At 36.8% G+C, this 19,377-nt stretch overlaps 1 protein-coding gene across 16 annotated transcripts in view; it reads right to left on the minus strand.

The window, feature by feature from the left end:
• Positions 1-203: 203 nt before the first annotated feature.
• Positions 204-19,377, minus strand: part of STIL (STIL centriolar assembly protein) — a 64,759-nt gene continuing 45,585 nt past the window's right edge. For 14 of the 16 annotated variants that reach the window (XM_053213853.1, XM_053213865.1, XM_053213849.1 and 11 more), the window contains 3 exons: positions 11,950-12,160; positions 10,228-10,478; positions 204-1,705 (listed from right to left, as the gene is read on the minus strand). In XM_053213853.1, the coding sequence (XP_053069828.1) occupies positions 919-1,705; positions 10,228-10,478; positions 11,950-12,160 (1,249 nt within the window). In that variant the 3' untranslated portion in view covers positions 204-918. Of the gene's footprint in view, positions 1,706-10,227; positions 10,479-11,949; positions 12,164-19,377 lie in introns of all 16 variants that reach the window. The other 2 variants (XM_015070639.3, XM_027059257.2) reach the window with 1 other exon arrangement.

The following is a 19,377-nucleotide window of genomic DNA, read 5'->3' on the forward strand; positions in this document are numbered from 1 at the left end:
TACTAATATTGTACCCAATGTCAATTTCTTGGTTTTGATCATTTGCTATGGCTATGTAAGATACTATCATTGGGGGGTCACTGGCTAAAGGGTACACCAGAATTCTCTGCTATTATTTTTATAATTTTGGGGGAGTCTAAAAAGTTTTTTTTTTTTTTAACAAGTGTAGAAAGAAGGATACTTTATAGCAGAGTACAAAGGAAAACAGTAAATCTGAACATTTTTATTAAGTTCTACTAAAAAATATTAAAACACATGAAATACTCAAAGTCTGTAAAACACACTCATACTCAGTAATTTTCTTATTTTGTGATAGCTAGTGCTATAATGTTGAAAATGTTACATAACATCAACCTACCAGACTGCAAGAGTTTTACTTCCACAGAATTCGACAAATATGCATCCTAATTAAGAGAACATATATACTTGTTGTGCAAAACATCTTCAAGTTATTTTTAAAAATAAAACTTTCCCCTTAAATTCAATAAGGGTGGGTTTAGTTAATTTAGTGAGGGTCATGATAAGTCTATCTCATGTTCTTTTAGGTGATAGTGGGTAGACGCAGAGATGCAACATGCTAGGAAAATGGACTTACTTTTCACAAAGAAAAGTTCAGATTTAGAGCTGGATACTACCTGTGTACGTAAATTTGTTTAAATGACTGGTCTCGGGATTTTTTTTAAAAAGTCGCAGTGATGCTGAACGGCTCTATTTGAACAGAGAACCTCACCTCCCACCAGTCAGCCATCTCCCAGACCATCAGGTTGCTTGTTCGGCTCTTTGCCATCAGCTGCTGCTAAGAAACAGAGCGGCCCTGAGAATGCTTAGGGATCCCCAAACCACCAAGCGGCTCTGGCTTCCCTAAGTCTCTTTGGGAGACACCCCATCCTCACATCAGGAGGGTGGTGAGTTTAAGGTTCAAAATAGTTTTGGCAACTGTCTGAGCCGCTTTACATCTAAGAAGGTGCCTACTGAATTCATACTGTTCATCTGCTTTAAAGTTTCAGGTTTGAAACTTTCAGGAAGAATTGGAGAGTCCCTTTCATTTTCTTTCTCAGGATGTTGGGTAAACTCTGCTTTTCCAGTTCGGAGGTTCACTGCAGGACTTGGTTTAAAGTTTTTTAATAAGAAAGCTGGGTTTTCATTCAATTGCTGCATTGCTTTTGGCCGCACAACTTCATTTGTAATATTTCTCAGTACTGGCATATCTGTGTGGGTGCTCACAGGTTCACAGTTGTGACAATTAATTATTTCACAGGTGTTCCTAGACGGCTCTGTCTGACAGTCTAGTTGCTCAGGTGTGGATGTAAGGTTTTGATTCAGTAAATGTTCACTCTTGCCCTCTGTATGGTTTGGAGGCTCCTCTTCATCTTCACTGTTGTCACTGCTTTGAATGAGTCCATATCTCTTCATATATTTTTTGGTTGCAAATGACATGTTGTTTGGTGAAATTAAACTAAGCCCCACTGTGCTTCTGTCTGTATTAATATGTAGAAGACTAAAAGATGAGTCACAGTTATTTTGGTTTGATCGACTGAGGGATAGTTGTGACAGCTGATTTTCATTTAAATATTTCAGAGCTATAGCATTCGCCTCCATGCTCAAATCCACGCCGTTGGGGCTTAAGCCACTCATACCAACATTAGCAAATGACATGTAGTTTAATCCAGAAATCACTGCTTCAGGGCTGATGCATGCCAACACACTGAAAGACACAATGGAGCAGGCCATCATTTATCTTATTTTGAGTACTAAATGCTGTTATTCTAAATGTGTTCCATTCTAAGAAAGCAACAAAAGGTTTCCAGCTTCAAGATTCACGGTGCTTTTTTATCTGAGTGTGCAAACATCTAAGTCTTAATGATCCAGGTACATTCAAGAGATAAATATGGTAAACTAGAAGGTAATCCATGATTCAAAGACTAAAAGTGGACCACAAACTAGTTCTCCTAAATTTATACATCAGTCATGATTTTAAGAACAAATACAATGCCCCCAAATGTAAAAGCCATTCAATTTTGGTAAAAATAAACAAACAAACAAACAAATAAATAAATAAAATCAAACAGAGCAAATATCTGATAATGTAACATTTACAAGCTTTGGTGAGTAGGTCAGAATATGAAATTGTCCGTAGTTGAAGAGACTCCATTTGTAATGAGTGAAAAACATCAACCAGTCTCTGGATATGGGCTACTGTATGTATCTCTGTATACACTAATTTTCTTTCATTAGATATAATCCTCAACTTACTTTTGGTTGGTGTCATCTCATTAATATTAACTGACTTGCCTTTTTCCTTTATATCATAAATACAGTAATAATAGCTGCTAATTTTTACTGATGCCTGATTATGTGCCAGGCACACTCAGTATCTCATTTAATCCTCACAGAAACCTTTCTCAGAGGTATCTTGCCTTTCAAATATTCCAACCTCATTGTACACTCTATACAACACTTCACATTTACATCATTTATTGGCATTCCATATATTTAACTCACATTTCTTTTTTTTCTCTTAACTTTTTAATGTTTATTTATTTGAGAGCGCACAAGCGTGAGCGGGTGAGAGGCAGAGAGAGGCAGAGAATCGGAAGCAGTCTGTGCTATCAGTGCAAAGCCTGACGCGGGGCTTGAACTCATGAACTGAGATCATGACCTGAGCTGAGGTTGGTCACTCGACCAACTGAGCCACCCAGGTGCCCCTCTTTTTTTTTTTTTTTTAAATGTTTATTTTTGGGAGAGAAAGAGAGAACACGAGAGGGAGAGGTGCAGAGGTGGGTGGGGCACAGAGGATCTGAAGTGGGCTCTGCACTGACAGCAGAGAGCCCAATGAGGGGCTCGAACTCACGAACTGTGAGATCATGTCCTGAGCTGACCTGGACGTTCAATGGACTGAGCCACCCAGGCGCCCCTAATTCACATTTCTTATTTATCATCTAGCTCCTTCATGAAAGCCCATGAGGGCAGGTATTTTTAAATCCACCACCTCATGTCAATATCCTTGGTGCCTAAACAGTGTCTGGCACATAGTAGGCACTTACTGAATATTTACTGTATGAATTAAAGAAATAAGTACTATTATCTTTATTTTATAGCTGAAAACACTAAGGAATAGGGATTTTTTTTTTTCCACTAATTTGCCTAAGCTGAACAGCTAAGAATTGAAAAGCTGAGCCCAGGTCGCCTTATTCTCTAGGGCTCTACCACCCCTGTGTTTCACTATTATTTTGGTATCAGTTTTTCTGTTCCCTAAAAATTAGAGTCTTTTGTGTACTGTTTGTTGTGGTAAACATTATATTCTACTCAAATACACTGTAATTTTGCATATCACCCGATGAAGAAATTCAGTTGTTTTGTATGTGCCAGCCACTGTCTGCATCCCTACCCCCATAAAACCAAAATAATGAGCAGGTATTTTCATTCTGAGAAGTATCTGAAATTTTGAAGAAGCTATTTTCACCCGTTAATATTCCTGAAACCAATGATATCATCATCAAACAATGAAACAGTGTGCTCAATAATGTTGGTCTTTAAAACCACCTTATAATTTTCCCTTAATCTTCTTGGTACTTAGGTACTTAATACGATGGAAGAGACACCAATATATCTAGACATTATTCTTTTATGAAATGTTCACAGTGATAATATTTTCTAAATATAAAATCTTTTCTACTTTCTTTGCCTATTTCTTCAAAATTATAAGCAATTTGCGTATTAAATCAGAAGACCTGTACATGTTAAAAAATATATATCTCTAGAGATAATATTAATGTAAATAAACTAAAACTTCTAATTCAAAATGCTAAATATTTAGAAAAAGTAGGTCTAATTTGAGTTACATCTTCTTTTATTATAGAATAGCTAAAGAATCTATATACATCCACAAACCAGTCACTATCAGTTTAGAAGGTTCTTCAAGTTTCGTTGTGTAACACAGCTAGCTAATTTCAATTAGGGGTTAGGGGAAACAACACTACTTTGAAAACAAAACAGATCAATAAGGCTCAAAACGAATGCATATAAACACTAGGGTAATTAAAGATGAGAAACAACAGGAGGCCACTCACTAATCAAATCCTAACAGCCTTGAGCACAAATATACTATGTTAGCATCTCATTAGATGGACAGTCTCAGAAGGATGATGAGAGGCCATTTATGCTTCTATAGGAGAGTCCCAGGCCAACAACTATTCCAAAATTACAAAAATTATTCCAACTTATTTAAAGATGAAAACTAACTTTGACTTTATTGTTCTGTTTGAATACCAATTAGTAAACTCCTACTTATCCTACACTGGGTTTTCAACTAATAAGTAGAAAGGAAGGAAGCGACTAAAGAGACTGCTTAAGATCTGTTTTGAATTTGAAAGGAATTGGAAATATGCCTGTAGAGGCTGCTGCCAGACCTCAAACCACAATCTCCATCTTCCCTACAATTTCTAGGGGTAAACTTGTTTAGCACCTTCTTTCATTGCTCTCCTGCCTTTGGACCCTCCTAATCTCTGCAGTTCTGAACCTGGAAAGCAGAAAGGAAATCTTCCTTCCCTTGTCTCAGTTACTCATCTGGTGGGAGGATCTAATTCCGAAGTCTGTACATGAAATGAGTTCTCACATAGGTACAATGACAAAGAATAGGTGGTTTATAAACTAGGGGAACAGTGTAGATTGTAAGAATTATAAAGAGTACTTTCCTGGATTACTAAACTATAATTTGTAACACTATTTCCATAGGAAAATGTACCTTAAATTCTAAACGCCTGCCTTATGAACTTTTAAGCATACCAGTTATATTATACTCATAGATATTAAAAGGTAACAAGGCCACAAATACGGACAATAAGTACCGAAGAGGTGCTAAAAATAAAGCATTCACTGTATGCTTCAATAATGACCCAAACAGATGGGATTTCACTAATTCAGCAAATGACTCATGGAAGACCCACCAAGTGTGATAGAAGCAATGAAGATTCAGAGATATATACTACTCATGATCTTGCTGGAAAACCTATCACAAGAATAGGCTATAGAATAGGATATATTAGGAACAAGGTAGTCTGAGTAAAAACATCAATATTCTGGTGAGGGGCCCAGGAAAGCTTGACAAAGGAGCTGCCATCTGAGTTCAGCCTTGAAGGATAAGAGGATTCTGGCAGACAGAAAGGTGAAAAAGAATATCCCAGGTGAAAGTAACAGTGAGGAACCTTGCAAATCCCAATGGTGGGTAAGCTGGAAGGCTGGCAGACAGTGGTAGGAGATTATACTAAAAAAAATTAGTTTGGGGCACCTGGGTGGCTCAGTCGGTTAAGCGTCCTTCGGTTTAGGTCATGATCTCATGGTTCAGGAGTTCGAGCCCCAAGTCAGGCTCTATACTGACAGTTGGGAACCTGGAGCTTGCTTCAGATTCTGTGTCTCCCTCTCTCTCTGCCCCTCCCCTACTTGTGCTCTCTCTCTCTCAAAAACAAACATTAAACAACAACAAAGTTGTTAAAAAACAGAACAGTTTAAGACAAAAAACAATATGAATTAATTAATTAGGCTTTAGATTCTTTCAGCCTAAGATTAATGACAAACAAAATCTCACTTCTTTGTGTTGGAGAAACAGTTTCAATGTGGTTTCATTTTTAATCATAATAATATGCAGAAGCCATTAATTATCAATAAAATATAAATTAAATAGTTTATGGGTGCGTGGGTGGCTCAGTCGGTTAAGCGTCCGACTTTGACTCAGGTCACCATCTCACGGTCCGTGAGTTCGAGCCCCGCATCAGGCTCTGGGCTGATGGCTCGGAGCCTGGAGCCTGCTTCCAATTCTGTGTCTCCCTCTCTCTCTGCCCCTCCCCCATTCATGGTCTGTCTCTCTCTGTCTCAAAAATAAATAAACGTTAAAAAAAAAAAAAAGAATAGTTTAATATATTTTTGGTCTAAATCAGCACACGTGTTCAAAAGGACAATTTTAATATAGGGTAATTATAATACAGTATGAAAATACTGCTAATGTTAGGTACCTCTCCTATGTGTTTCTACAACATACTATATATATCCTTCCTTTTCATAGGCGGTAACAGAATATATCATAGTTGACTATTTATGTGTCTTTTCCACTGCACAATGGGCTCTGTGAGGGTAAAGATGTCTTCAACAGGTTATCTTGTATACCATGATGTCTCTCAGAGCTGGCTCAAAATAGAAGCTCAATACGTATTTATTGAAGTAAAATGAATGAAAGTATTGGCGAAATAATACATATAGCTGGTAAGACTATAAAACCTTCTCTTTCAGAAAGCAATGTCACAACAGCTTTAAAATTTTCCTACCCTTTTGACTTAGTCTTTCCATTTCTGAGACTGTAAGGCAATAATCCTAAAACTAAAAAAAAAAAAAAAAAAAATGCAATCTTTGCAACAAGATGTTCATTACAGCAACATTTCAAAAGGGGCACCTGGGTGGCTCAGTGGGTTAAGCGCCTGACTTTGACTCAGGTCATGATCTCACCATTTGTGAGTTTGAGCCCTGCACTGGGCTCTCAGGCTCTCTGCTGAGCAGGAGCTCACTTAGGATCCTCTGTCTTCCTTTCTCTGCCCCTCCCTGAGCTCTCTCTTCCTCTCTCTCTCAAAAATAAACAAACATTAAAAAATTAAGTAGTAAGAAATTGGGGCGCCTGACTGGCTAGCTGGAAGAGCTTGTGACTTTTCATCTCAGGGTTGCAAATTCAAGCCTCACGTCAGGGGTCAAGATTACTTAAAAATCTTTTTTTCGTTAAATGTCTGATTATTTTTTAGAGAGAGAGTGCAAGCAGGGGAGAGGTATAGACAGGGGAAGATAGAAGATCCGAAGTGGGCTCTGCGCTGACAGCGAAGAGCTCGATGTGGGGCTCAAACCCATGAACCACGAGGTCATGACCTGAGCCAAAGTTGGACACTCAACCGACTCAGCCACCCAGGCACCCCCCAAATAAAAATCTTTTTTTTTTAAAAATTAAAATTAAAAAAAATAAAATAGAAATTGAAGCCAACTTGACAAGTTCTTTTCTGTTCTGACAAAAGGGAAGGGTTAGGTAAACAAATGCTATATATCCCACTTAATGGATTAGGATATATCCCCATTAAAGATGATGGTTAGTAAGAGTTACAACAATTTGGAAAACATGCTTATTTCCCAGTGTAAAGCCAAAAAGAATTTGGGTTTTTTTTGGTAGACACAACACGGTCAAAACACAAAGTAGCAAACTATACACCACCATCAGACCTCACCAAAAAATTAAATGAGCAAGAGAGCAAAACAGTAATAAAACAAAACAAAAAACAAACTATGGACTTTGGAATTAGAGAGAGTAGGTTTAAAATCACAGGTATGGGGGCCTTGATCAAATTGGTACTTAATTTCCTTATCTATAAAACAGGAATAATAATAATAGTGTCTACTACATAGATTACTAAGGGTTAAATGAAAAATACTGCATAAAAATTCAGCACAGTTCCTGACACACTATGAACACTCAATAAATGGTTGCTGTTAAAAATTATTTTAGAGGGGGGAAAAATTAGAGTGGTACCTCAGTCAGTTGAGCATCCAACTTTGGCTCAGGTCATGATCTCACAGTTCGTGAGTTCGAGCCCTGCATCGGGCTCTGTCCTGACAGCATGGAGCCCACTTCAGATTCTATCTCCCTCTCTCTCTGCCCCTCCCCAGCTTACACACTCTCTCCTCTCTCTCAAAAATAAGTAACATTTTTAAAAAATTAAAAAAAAAAAAAAAGAAATTCTCCAGAATTGAAAAATTATTTTAGAAAAAGAAAAGGAAACACAAAAGCAAAGTTTTAATAATAAATGAGTTTGATTGGGATGAATATGGTTTTTCTACATTTTACAAAATAAGTTTATATTACTTTGACAATGAAAACAAATATCAAGTTCTATTTCCAAAGTTCTACAATATTTTATACAACTTATACCATATAATAAAATCTAAAAGATTTTTTTCACATAAAGATATAACTATGTTACTTACCCCTCTATGGAAATACCTAATTTAACATATTGTTTCGAACTGAAAAACAATTTTTTTCATATTGGCTTTCACTTCCTTGAGAAAATTATCTTCTATGAAATTAAAATCCTATCTGTGAACGTATATCTATGAGTTTTTCAACTGGTAATCAAATTTTAAAAATGGGCATAGCCCACAGTATTAAAATTCATAAAGAAAAATGGTAAAATTGTATATATAGTAAAATTGCAACTATTTCTTTTTTTAATTTAATTTTTATTTATTTTTTTTAACGTTGGAATCATACTGAAAATGTTTTATTTATTTATTTATTTATTTATTTATTTATTTATTTTTCAATATATGACATTTATTGTCAAATTGGTTTCCATACAACACCCAGTGCTCATCCCGAAAGGTGCCCTCCTCAATACCCATCACCCTCCCCTCCCTCCCAGCCCCCTAATTTTTATTTTTTGAGAAAGAGAGTGAGTGAGTGCAAGTAGGAGAGGAACAGAAGGAGAGGGAGGGAGAGAATCTAAAGCAGGCTCCATGCTCAGTGTGGGGCCCGATACGGGGCTTGACCTTCTGAACCCTGGGATCATGACCTGAGCTGAAATCAAGAGTCAGACACTCAACCAGCTGGGCCACCCAGGTGCCCCTAAAACTGTTTCTTAAAAAACTGATTTTCTTTGGATGTTATTAGTTCAAATGACATTCTCTTCACTTTCTAAAATGCCAACCCTGAGCATATATAATTTTCATAGTATAGATTTACAATGTAAATTGTTATGTAAATGAAGAACAGAACAATCTTGATAAAACAATGACTACCCCACAATGGTAAATCAAAAGGCTCTACTTTCCATTTCATTCTAAGCATCTAAAAAACAAATCAAGTTCATTATATGCTGAAAATTTATTAATTCCACTGTTTTACTGTAAAGACATTAAAACTGGGTAACCACTACGAAGAAATAATTACCTAAAAACTACTCCCCAAAGGCACCACACCAAAACACAGTGTTCCACAGATAGCAGGATAATTTGTATATTCCAACAGACGTTATACAGCCTCTGTCTCACAGTACTGAGATAAAACCTTCAAAAATGCTAGCCTTACTCTCTTACACTGTTGGTAGGAACATAAACTGGTACAACTCATTTGGTGGGCAATGGCAACAACTACCAAAACTTTAAATGGGTATATCCTCTGATCCTGCCTACTTCTAAGAGTTGATCCTACAAAGATATTTGTATCAGCTCCTGTAGAAAGATGTTTACTTAGCATTGTTTGAGATAAGAAGTAAGAGATTCAGTCTAAGTCCATTAACAGAGGTCAGGTTCACTATATTCTGTGTACAACAGAGTATTATGCAGCTGTTTAAATGCATGAGAAAGAACTACATATACCTATAAAGAAAAGTATCTAAGACATAATGTTAAGCAAACAAAACAAAAACAGATTGGAACACTCTTCACACACATACACACCTGAATATGCACAACATTTTTGCAGAACGCAAAAGAAACAGTTAAGAGGAGTCAAACTGAGGAATTTGGGGAGTGGGAGCTTTTGCATTTTATCTGATATTCTTTGTATTATTTAATATTTTCTCTTTTTTATTTAATATTTTCTTAAAACATGAGACCATGCTACTTTTGCAACTATGAAACAAAAATAATTAACAGAAAACAGGCTAACCTTAATAATACAATTTTCAAATTTTTATCCTTTTAAAAATAAGTATGTGATAAAGATCATCTTTGATGAAGAAAAATCTGAACAGAAAAATATGGCCAATTGTAATCGGTAAGCAATAAGTAAGGTTTGTATGACTAGACTGTTGAAAACCCATTTCTAGGGAAAGGAATGTTTTTGCCTTTTAGTCGATACAACTGCATAACCGAACGTCCAATAGGTGGTGCAGACCCTAGCACCTCCAGGAAGGCCTTCTAGACACCAACAATGAGTAAAGTCCATTTCTTTCTCCAAGCCTTCCAGAGCATTTTGTTGGCATCTTCCCCCAGGTGGGATTTATGTATATAAAACCTACTCTCCTACTAAAATGAAGACCCTAAAGGGTAGAGATGATCTCTTAGTCATCACACACATAGTAGGCCCTGAATTCATGATGCATCAATTGAATGGAGTGGCGAGCTTATACTTTTTCTCATGAGACTGCTGCAATACATCTATAATTTTGTTTGATCTTTTAAAACAAATTTTAAAGTTACCTGGCATGATCCACTTTATGTGCATTTTTATTCACTTTAGTGGGAGAATCAATTTTTACTCCAAGGTTTCTTAGTTGTTTAAGGGTTGCATTAAGAACACAATCTTTGTCTGCTGGCCCTGAATCACGTTTTTTTTTCTTTGTATGGTAAACATTTTGTGTTCTGGTACATTCATGGCTGATAATTACTGCTTTGGTGGACGGCTGCTCAGTTTCTTTGGAGGAGCTATTCAGTAGGTGGTTCACTTGACTCTGATGAAAAAAAATGTATTTGAAAAATCACTATTAACAATCTTAGGAAACAAAAGTGTAAATAGCAGCATAAGCAAGGCCAGGGAAAAGCGAAATAATATCTTGCCAAATTCTATAAAGAAGCAAATATATTTGGAAATTTTTTATACTATGCGGTTTTTATAAAGGAAGCCCATCTTAACAAATGATTTCATCAGGCTCTGAGGAAATTTAGAACGTCTGTTCAGAACTTGTTCATTTTAAAACCAAATTTAAAATCATTTCAGTAATATTTCAAGTGTTTTCAAGGGTTTATAGTAGCTATAAATTAAAGTTCTAAATCATGCTTTCGTTTGAAAAATGGTAATGTTTCGGGCACCTGGATGGTTCAGCTGGTTAAACATCTGATTTTGGCTCACGTCATGATCTCACGGTTTGTGAGTTCAAGTCCTGCATTGGGTGAGCTCAAGCCCCACTTTGGGTGAACACGAGCCCCACTTCGGGTAAGCCCTGCTTCTCCCTCCCCCCCACTCTCTATGCCCCTCGCTCACTTGTGCACACACACACTCTGTCTCTCAAGAAAGGAAAATGGTAATGTTTCAGAGTTATAAATTAGATCTTTATGTTCAGAAGCTGACTCTTCTCCTTTCTCCCTTTGAATGAGAATGACCTGTGATACTATCTCTGCCTTCCTGGCATTAGAGTACATTTCATTCGCTGAGCCACAGCTGCTAGCACCAGTATAGGACCCCGCAGGCAAATAACAATTATGTGTTCATTGATGGGTACTTAGGGCTCTATGAAGCATGGAGACATCCAGTGTTCCAAAGTCTACAGTTTGGATGGAAGTGACAGCCAGGGTCATTCAACCTTCAAGTCTCAGTTTATATTCCAACTTTTCCAAGACGACTAGGTGACTATTTCCTCCAACCAGAATTATCCCTTTTTAGTCCATGCTGCCTTTGTTTATAGCACTTCTCGGCCTGTCCTATAATTGCTTGCTACTAGTATCCATGTGCTATTTCCCCTAGATTCTCACGAGCAGAGACTACCATATTTATCTTTATATTATTCCCTTTAGTTTATTTCTTAGACTAAGCTAAATATTCTATAAAAATCTGCTTACCTGAACTCAGCAAATATTATCATCAATATTCTCCTACTTTTCAACTTTCAAACTTCCCGCAAATTGTTGCTTGTTTTTTCTGGTACTAGCTTAGTTTGAATTTGGCATAATATCAACACTTCTGTTTTAAAATCAGGTTCCACCCCCCCCCCCCAACCTATCTAAGTATCTGATGACTGGCATGCTTATACTGAATTTAGGTTATCATAATCACGAAAAGCTAAAGGAAATAAATTATGTATCATTAATTTGGGGAAATCTTTTTATATCAAAGTCCCAATCAGTTTAAAGACAGGAAAGGCTTAACTAGTCTACTTTAAACTAGATAATCATCTCAGAAAAAATGAAATGCATTACATTTCTTACCAATAAATCCTGGTATATTTTCTGCCTGTCTGATGGTTGAGGAGGCAAGGGTTGTATCGCTTGCTCAGTTTTGGGTTCACCTGATGTTACAGGGTTGTTACTAGCACCCTCTGTTGGTCCACTCTGTAAGCACATGCTTATACTCTCTGCTGGCACAGAATTTGCAAGGAACACGGGCACATCAGGTTCTTTTCTCACACCTGGAGAAGAGCTGCTTGGAAGGATATATAAATAATGTAAGCGTTAGTTATCAAGACACCTTTAACATATATTTGAAGTGCAGTAACTTTGAAAGAAAGGGATAAGACTCAAGCAGCATTCTGGCTTGTATTTTCAGATCTCATCTTGATAAGGCTGTATATAAACCAGATCATGACACCTTTTTAAGTCGTGTTGTTTATATTTAGACAATTTTTTTTTAAAAAGGCAAACAACCTGCTGATTTCTCCTGAACTTGATACAAAGGAAATTTTCAGAGTATCTAAAAATTATAAATGTATCATTTCTTCACTTCAAGTTTTAAAATATAGTTAAGGGGTGCCTGGGTGACTCAATAGGTCAAGAGTCTGACTTCGGCTCAGGTCATGCTCTCATGGTTTGTGAGTTTGAGCCCTGAGTCAGGCTCTGTGCTGACAGCTAGAAGCCTGGAGCCTGCTTCAGATTCTGTGTCTCCCTCTCTCTGCCCATCCCCTGCTCGTGCTCTCAAAAATAAAACAAACGTTAAAAAAAGAATTAAAATATAGTTAAGATTCCTGGCAAATGGAGAGTTCATAAGCTGCCATTTATAATCACATTATATATTTGGTAGTACTTCTTTTCTTCTTCATGCTGTTCTATATTTTTCAAATTTTCTACAATGAGCATTTATTACTTTCAAACTTAGCATATAAACACATATCTTTACATTTATTATGGAACACAATGTTAAAAAAACATTTCTTGTAAGAACAATAATCTGTGGCTAAAGTAGAGAAATAATAAAATATCAGCTAGCAGAAAGCTTACTGTAGGCCAGGCACTGTTTCAAGTGCATTACCTTGTAAAATACTTACCATATACCGAAAACACATATAAGATAGTTACTACATATTATGCCCATTTGAAAGATGAGGAAATTAAGGCAGAGAGGTTAGATAACTGCTCAAAGTTATACCAAATACGAAGAAAATAAAACTCATACATAGTTTAATGCCTAGAGATAACCACATTTTAGAGTACTTCCATTTATATATATATATTTTTTACAAGTAGTATTTTCTCTGAAAAACTGTACCATACCAAAGGTAGTTTGGAGGCAGCTTTTTAAAACCTAACATTAGGGGCGCCTGGGTGGCTCAGTCAGCTAAGTGTCCAACTTTGGCTTGGGTCATGATCTCGCAGTCTATGAGTTGGAGCCCCTCATCGGGCTCTGTGCTGACAGCTCAGAGCCTGGATCCCGCTTTGGATTCTGTGTTTCCCCCTCTCTTTGCCCCTCCCCTGATATTGCTCACACGCTCCCAATCTCTCTCTCTCCCAAAAATAAACAAACATAAAAAAAAAAATTAAAACTTAACAACATAAGTATCTTTTCATTTCACCAAATATTCTTGAAAACAAGCTTTGTTACACAGTATTTTATTTTATAGATATAGTATAATTCTTCTAACCACAAGTCTTCTTTAAAACTCAGCTTATTTCCAATTTTCCCCACATTACTTAATTTTAACTTGATATGAAGTGCCTAGTACTCGTTTGGTACTTGAAAAGCTCAGTAAATATTAGCTGAAATGAATATTTGTAAAATACCAGTTAAGTCATAATTCTAAGGAAAAAAATCCATAAATTTGACTACATGAAATAAAAATTTTTACATAGCAAAAAACATCAAACAAAATCAAAAGACAACTGACAAACTGGAAGAAAACATGCACAACATATACTACAAAGAGCTAACATCACTAATGTAGAAGAACACTTAAAAAGTAAAGGGTGAAGGACCTGAGATTCTAGCAGAAATATGAGAGACGTAAACTTACAATTCACAAAGTTATCAAAATAAATCTTGACATGAGGAAGTGATCCAACTCATTCATAATTTTTAAAATGAAAATTAAAACTCCACCAATATACCATTTATCACCTATCAGACTGGCAAAACGTTTGTTTTAAATATGCCAACATTTTGTTGGCACAGCTCTGGGAAAATAGGTAGTCTCATACACTGCTGTTGAGACCACAAACTGGTACAATTTTCTGCAGGGAAACATGGTAATATTTAACAAAATTACATATGCACTTAACTGTGGATGCAGAAATCCCACTTCTAAAACACTTCAAAAATGCACATACCACTAGGTAATCACTATAGCAATACTTATAACTAAAAATTACTGGAAACAGTCAAAATGTTCATAAGTAGGTGTTTATTAAACTATGGTACATCCACATAGTGGAGTACTATATAGTTATATAAAAAAAGAAGATCACTAGGACTGATTTGTAGTAATTTCCAGTATATACTGTTAAGAGGAAAAAAAGCTCAAAAAATACCTATGGTACGCTACCTTTCTACACTTCACATAAGAAAGAAGTATAATAAGAAAATAAAGACACAGGGGAGCCTTGGGTGGCTTAGCTGGTTAAGCATCTGACTCTTGGTTTTGGCTCAGGTCATGGTCTCAGGGTCATGAGATCAAGTCCCATATTGGGCTCTGCACTGGAGCCTGCCTGCATAAGATTCTCTCTCTCCCTCTCCCTCTGTCCCTCCCCTGCTCACACACACGCTCTCTCTCTTTGAAAAAAGTAAAAAGAGAAAAAGAAAACATAGACATACATGCTCGTTTGTGCAAAAGAAATACAGGAAACCTGGGTGGCTCAGTCCGTTGGTTGAGTGTCCGACTTAGGCTCAGGTCATGACCTCACAATTTGTGAGTTCGAAGCCCACGTCGGGCTCTGTGCTGACAGCTCGGAGCCTGGAGCCTGCTTCAGATTCTGTGTCTCCCCTACTCTCTCTCTGCCCCTCCCCTGCTTGCGCTCTGTCTCTTTATGTCTCTCAAAAATAAATAAACGTTTAAAAAAAAAATACAGGAAAGGTAAGCCAGTAACTAAAGAGATTGGTTATCTAAAGGAGATAGATGAGTGGGAAAGGGGGTAGGAAAAAGGGAGATTTCGGAACAGGGTGGCAGGAATGAGAAGGGAGCAACACTCCTTTGAGTATATGCCTTTTTATGTAGTTTGGTCTGTTAAAACTACAGTAAGTTTCAGGTACCAAAAAAACCACAAATAAAATCAACCAGAATACGGAGGGACCCCCACGTGGAACAAACAGTAACGAATCAACCTAATGATATTACAAACAAATAACCACAAAAAGAAGTGTGGAAGAAAATAACCTACCTAAATAACTATGGAAAGAGGTATTTTCATTGGATACTGTAGGGTTAAAGGTAAAAAGAATTATAAAGAAACATACTCTAGTAAATCCATTTCAGAATTCTTAAGCAATTCCAAAACTACTTTATGTGTACACTAGAACTAAACAAATAAGTATAGTGTACATGAAAGCCAGGTTTCTCACTGTTAGGAAAAGAAGGTATAAATAAGAAAAAGGGATGTGTTGGACTGGAATCAGAGGATTGGTATGAAGTCAAGGATTTTCAAATATAGATAGATACATATAGAAATAAATATGGGGGGGGGGGGGTGTATCCTAGATAGGAGGGCCTAGAAGCACAGATACAAAGTAGCAATGAGTACACCTAGTGCCCAGATCTTGACTTCTAAATATGTTCTCTGGTACCACTGCTCCTGGTTTCTGTGTTTGAATCCAGGGTTGGGGCAGGGAAAATACAAGGTGGGCCTGGAACATCCTGTGGTGCCAAAAAATAAGAACATACGTGAAAAAGGATGGGGGCTTTTCCAGAGGTAACAGAAGCCAATCTAAAAGAATTTCCAAAGACCAGGGCGCCTGGGTGTCTCAGTCAGTTGAGCATCTGACTCTTGATTTCAGTTCAGGTCATGATTTCCCACAGTTTGTTGAGATCAAGCCCCATATCTTGCTTGGGATTCCCTCTCCCTCTCTCTCTGCCCCTTCCCTGCTTGTGCCATGCATGCTCACTCTCCCTCTCAAAATTAATAAAATAAACACTTAAAAAAAACATCTAAAAGAGTTTCCAAAAACCTAAACTGGAACAATTTGAGCAAATAAAAATAAATAATAATAGTTTGAATTATAACTCTTAGAATAAAAGTAATGCCCAGGAGTACACACTGACATAAACAAATGAATAAACACATAAGAAGAGAAGGAAAACAGCTTTTCCTTACAGAAGAAATCCAATTTACAAATGTAGAAGGAATGGGGCGCCTGGGTGGCTCATTTGGTTGGGCTTCCGACTTCGGCTCAGGTCATGATCTCAAGGTCCTTGAGTTCAAGCCCCGCCTCGGGCTCTGTGCTGACAGCCCGGAGCCCGGAACCTGGAGCCTGGAGACTGCTTTGGATTCTGTGTCTCTCTCTCTCTCTGCCCCTCCCCCGCTCGCACTCTGCCTCTCTCTGTCAAAAATGAATAAACGTTAAAAAACATTTAAAAAAAATGTAGATCTAATGAGGAAAATACAAAATCATCAGCAGGCAAATACTATGGTAATCATCGCTACAGGCAAAATCCATAGATGGATGCTAAAATCAGAGGGAGAAAGCTCAAGAAGTGAATATTTAGAGTCTCAATGTATTTTCCTTATTTATTAACTACAAAGGGAAAAATTTTAACTTTGTAACAATAAAAACTAGCATACGTCACCTTAACTGGGGGTTCAAAGCTAATAACCTAAGCGACATCATGTAACCCGCTGATATGATGCACCAAGAGAGCCATAACACCTCTTTTGTGGTAATCTTGCCAAAAATACAAAAATTCATTTTGATCATGGGAAAGTATCAGACATACCCAAATTAAGAGACACTCTACAAAATAACTGACCAGTCCTCATCAAAAGTGCCAAGGTCATAAAACACAAGGTAAGACTCAGGATCTGTCACAGATTGGATTAACGAGATATAATTAATACACCAATGTGAAATCCTATACGGTTTCTTGGAAAAGGACATTATTGGAAAAACTGGTACAATCAGAATTTGCAATTTAGTATAGTATTATACCAATGTTAATTTCCTGGTTTCGATCATTTTACTATGGTGATATAAGGTATTAACATTATGGATATCTGGGTAAACTACGATTTTTCCAACTTTTCTATAAATATAAAATTTTTAAATAAAAATGTTTAAAGCAAGACACAATTCGGGGCGCCTGGGTGGCTCAGTCGGTTAAGCGGCCGGCTTCAGCTCAGGTCATGATCTCGCAGTCCGTGAGTTCGAGCCCTGCGTCGGGCTCTGTGCTGACAGCTCAGAGCCTGGAGCCTGTTTCAGATTCTGTGTGTCTCTCTCTCTCTGGCCCTCCCCCATTCATGCTCTGTCTCTCTCTGTCTCAAAAATAAATAAACGTTAAAAAAAAAATTAAAAAAAAAAGACACAATTCTACATTTGGTTTGTTTTTCTCAAATATAATTTGATTAAGAAGTCTGGGATCCTAAAGAAGGAATAATACAATAAAAATACAAGGCACAAATATTTTAACAAATAATAAAACTTACAAATAGAGATTATTATAATCACCATTTGGCTTCTCAGACACAAAGACACACTGTTCTTAAAACCAGGAAGGAGCTCTCCAAGTCACCCACTCCATCCCTTCCTTAAGATGAAAGTACATTTAAACCAGTAAAGACACCAGTGAATTTATCCTAAACTTAAAAGAACTCCGGTGTAATTATGTTGTATAATTTCCTTTAGTATCCAAATCTGGTGTAATTAATTAAATACTGAGAATTAAATCTTAAAAAAAAATTTTTTTTTTAGTATAGTTGACACACAATGTTATATTAGTTTCATGTATTATTAGTTTCAGTACATTAGTTTCAGGTAAATCTTATACACAGAAAAAAAGCACGTTTAAAAACCTTAAGTGGGAGAACTATTTGCAAATTATGCATCTGATGAGGGGTTCATATCTAAAATACATAAAGAACTCTAACTCAACAACAAAAAATCAACCGAATTAAAATGGGCAAAGGGCATTTCTCCTCAAAGATGATATAAAATGGCCAACAGGTATATGAAGAGATGCTCAACATCAGTAATCATGAGAGAAAAGTGCAAGTGAAAAACAATAAGATATTACCTCACACCCATTAAGACTACCACTATAAAAAAAAAACTCCAGAAAATAACAAGTGCAAGTGTTGGCCAACAAACCCTTCGCACTGTTGACAGGTCTGTAAAATGGTTGCATCCACAATGAGAAACAGTATGGAGGTTCCTCAAAAAATTAAAAGTACAACTACCTTGTGATCCGACAATCTCACTTTTGGGAATATATCCAAGTGGATCGAAAACAGGGTCTCAAAGAGATATTTGTACACCTATGTTTACAACAGCATTATTCACAATAGCCAAAAGGTAGAAGTAACCCAAATGTTCATCGATGTGTGAATGGATAAACACAATGTGGTATATACATACAATGGAATATCACTCAGTTTTAGAAAGAAGGAAATCCTGTCACATGCTACAGCATAAGTGAAACTTGAGGACATTATGCTAAGTCAAATAAGGCACTCATAAAAAGACAGATGCTGTATGATTCCACCTATACAAGGAATCTAAAGTAGTCAAATTCAGAGAAATAGAAAGTAGAATGATGATGACTACCAGGGGCTGAGGCGGGAGGAGAAAGGGGAGTTGTTCTTTAACGGATATAGAGTTTTGGCTTTACAAGACGAAAAAGGTCTGGAGATCTGTCTTACAACAATGTAAACATACGTAATACTGCCCAAGTATACCTTTAAACATTAAGATGGTAAATTTTATGTAAACGTATATTTTAGCAAAACAACAAATACCTTAAATGATTTCTTAAAACAAATACAATTTCTTATTCTGCCAATCAAAGCTCTCCAAAATTTGGTAGCCAATTTGGCTTTTCAGCCAATTTCTCACAATGTCCCCTGTTTTACTTCTAAACAAAATGGATAACTAGTAATACTCTAAATTCAGCCCATACATTTTAAGTCCCCAGCGCAGTAGTTCTCAATCTTGGCAACACAGCAATATTACTTGTATTAAGTAATAAATAAGTAAGTTTTTAAAAAACACAACTGTTTGGCCCGCACCCTTCAGAGACGCTGAACTGGTGAAGGGCCCAGATATCTATCTGTACTTTCAAATGCCATGGACTCAAGAATTAGTGCTTGAATGCATCTGTGTTGGCACACTCTTGTCAAACCCTTATCTACTCTTGAAGGGTCATTTTAAAAGTCTGCTTCCTCTAAAACCCTAACTGGAGGGGCGCCTGGGTGGCTCAGTCGGTTAAGCGTCCGACTTCGCTCAGG

The sequence above is a fragment of the Acinonyx jubatus genome, chromosome C1 (assembly GCF_027475565.1).
Source record: "Acinonyx jubatus isolate Ajub_Pintada_27869175 chromosome C1, VMU_Ajub_asm_v1.0, whole genome shotgun sequence".
In the NCBI taxonomy this organism is placed as follows: Eukaryota; Metazoa; Chordata; class Mammalia; order Carnivora; family Felidae; genus Acinonyx; species Acinonyx jubatus.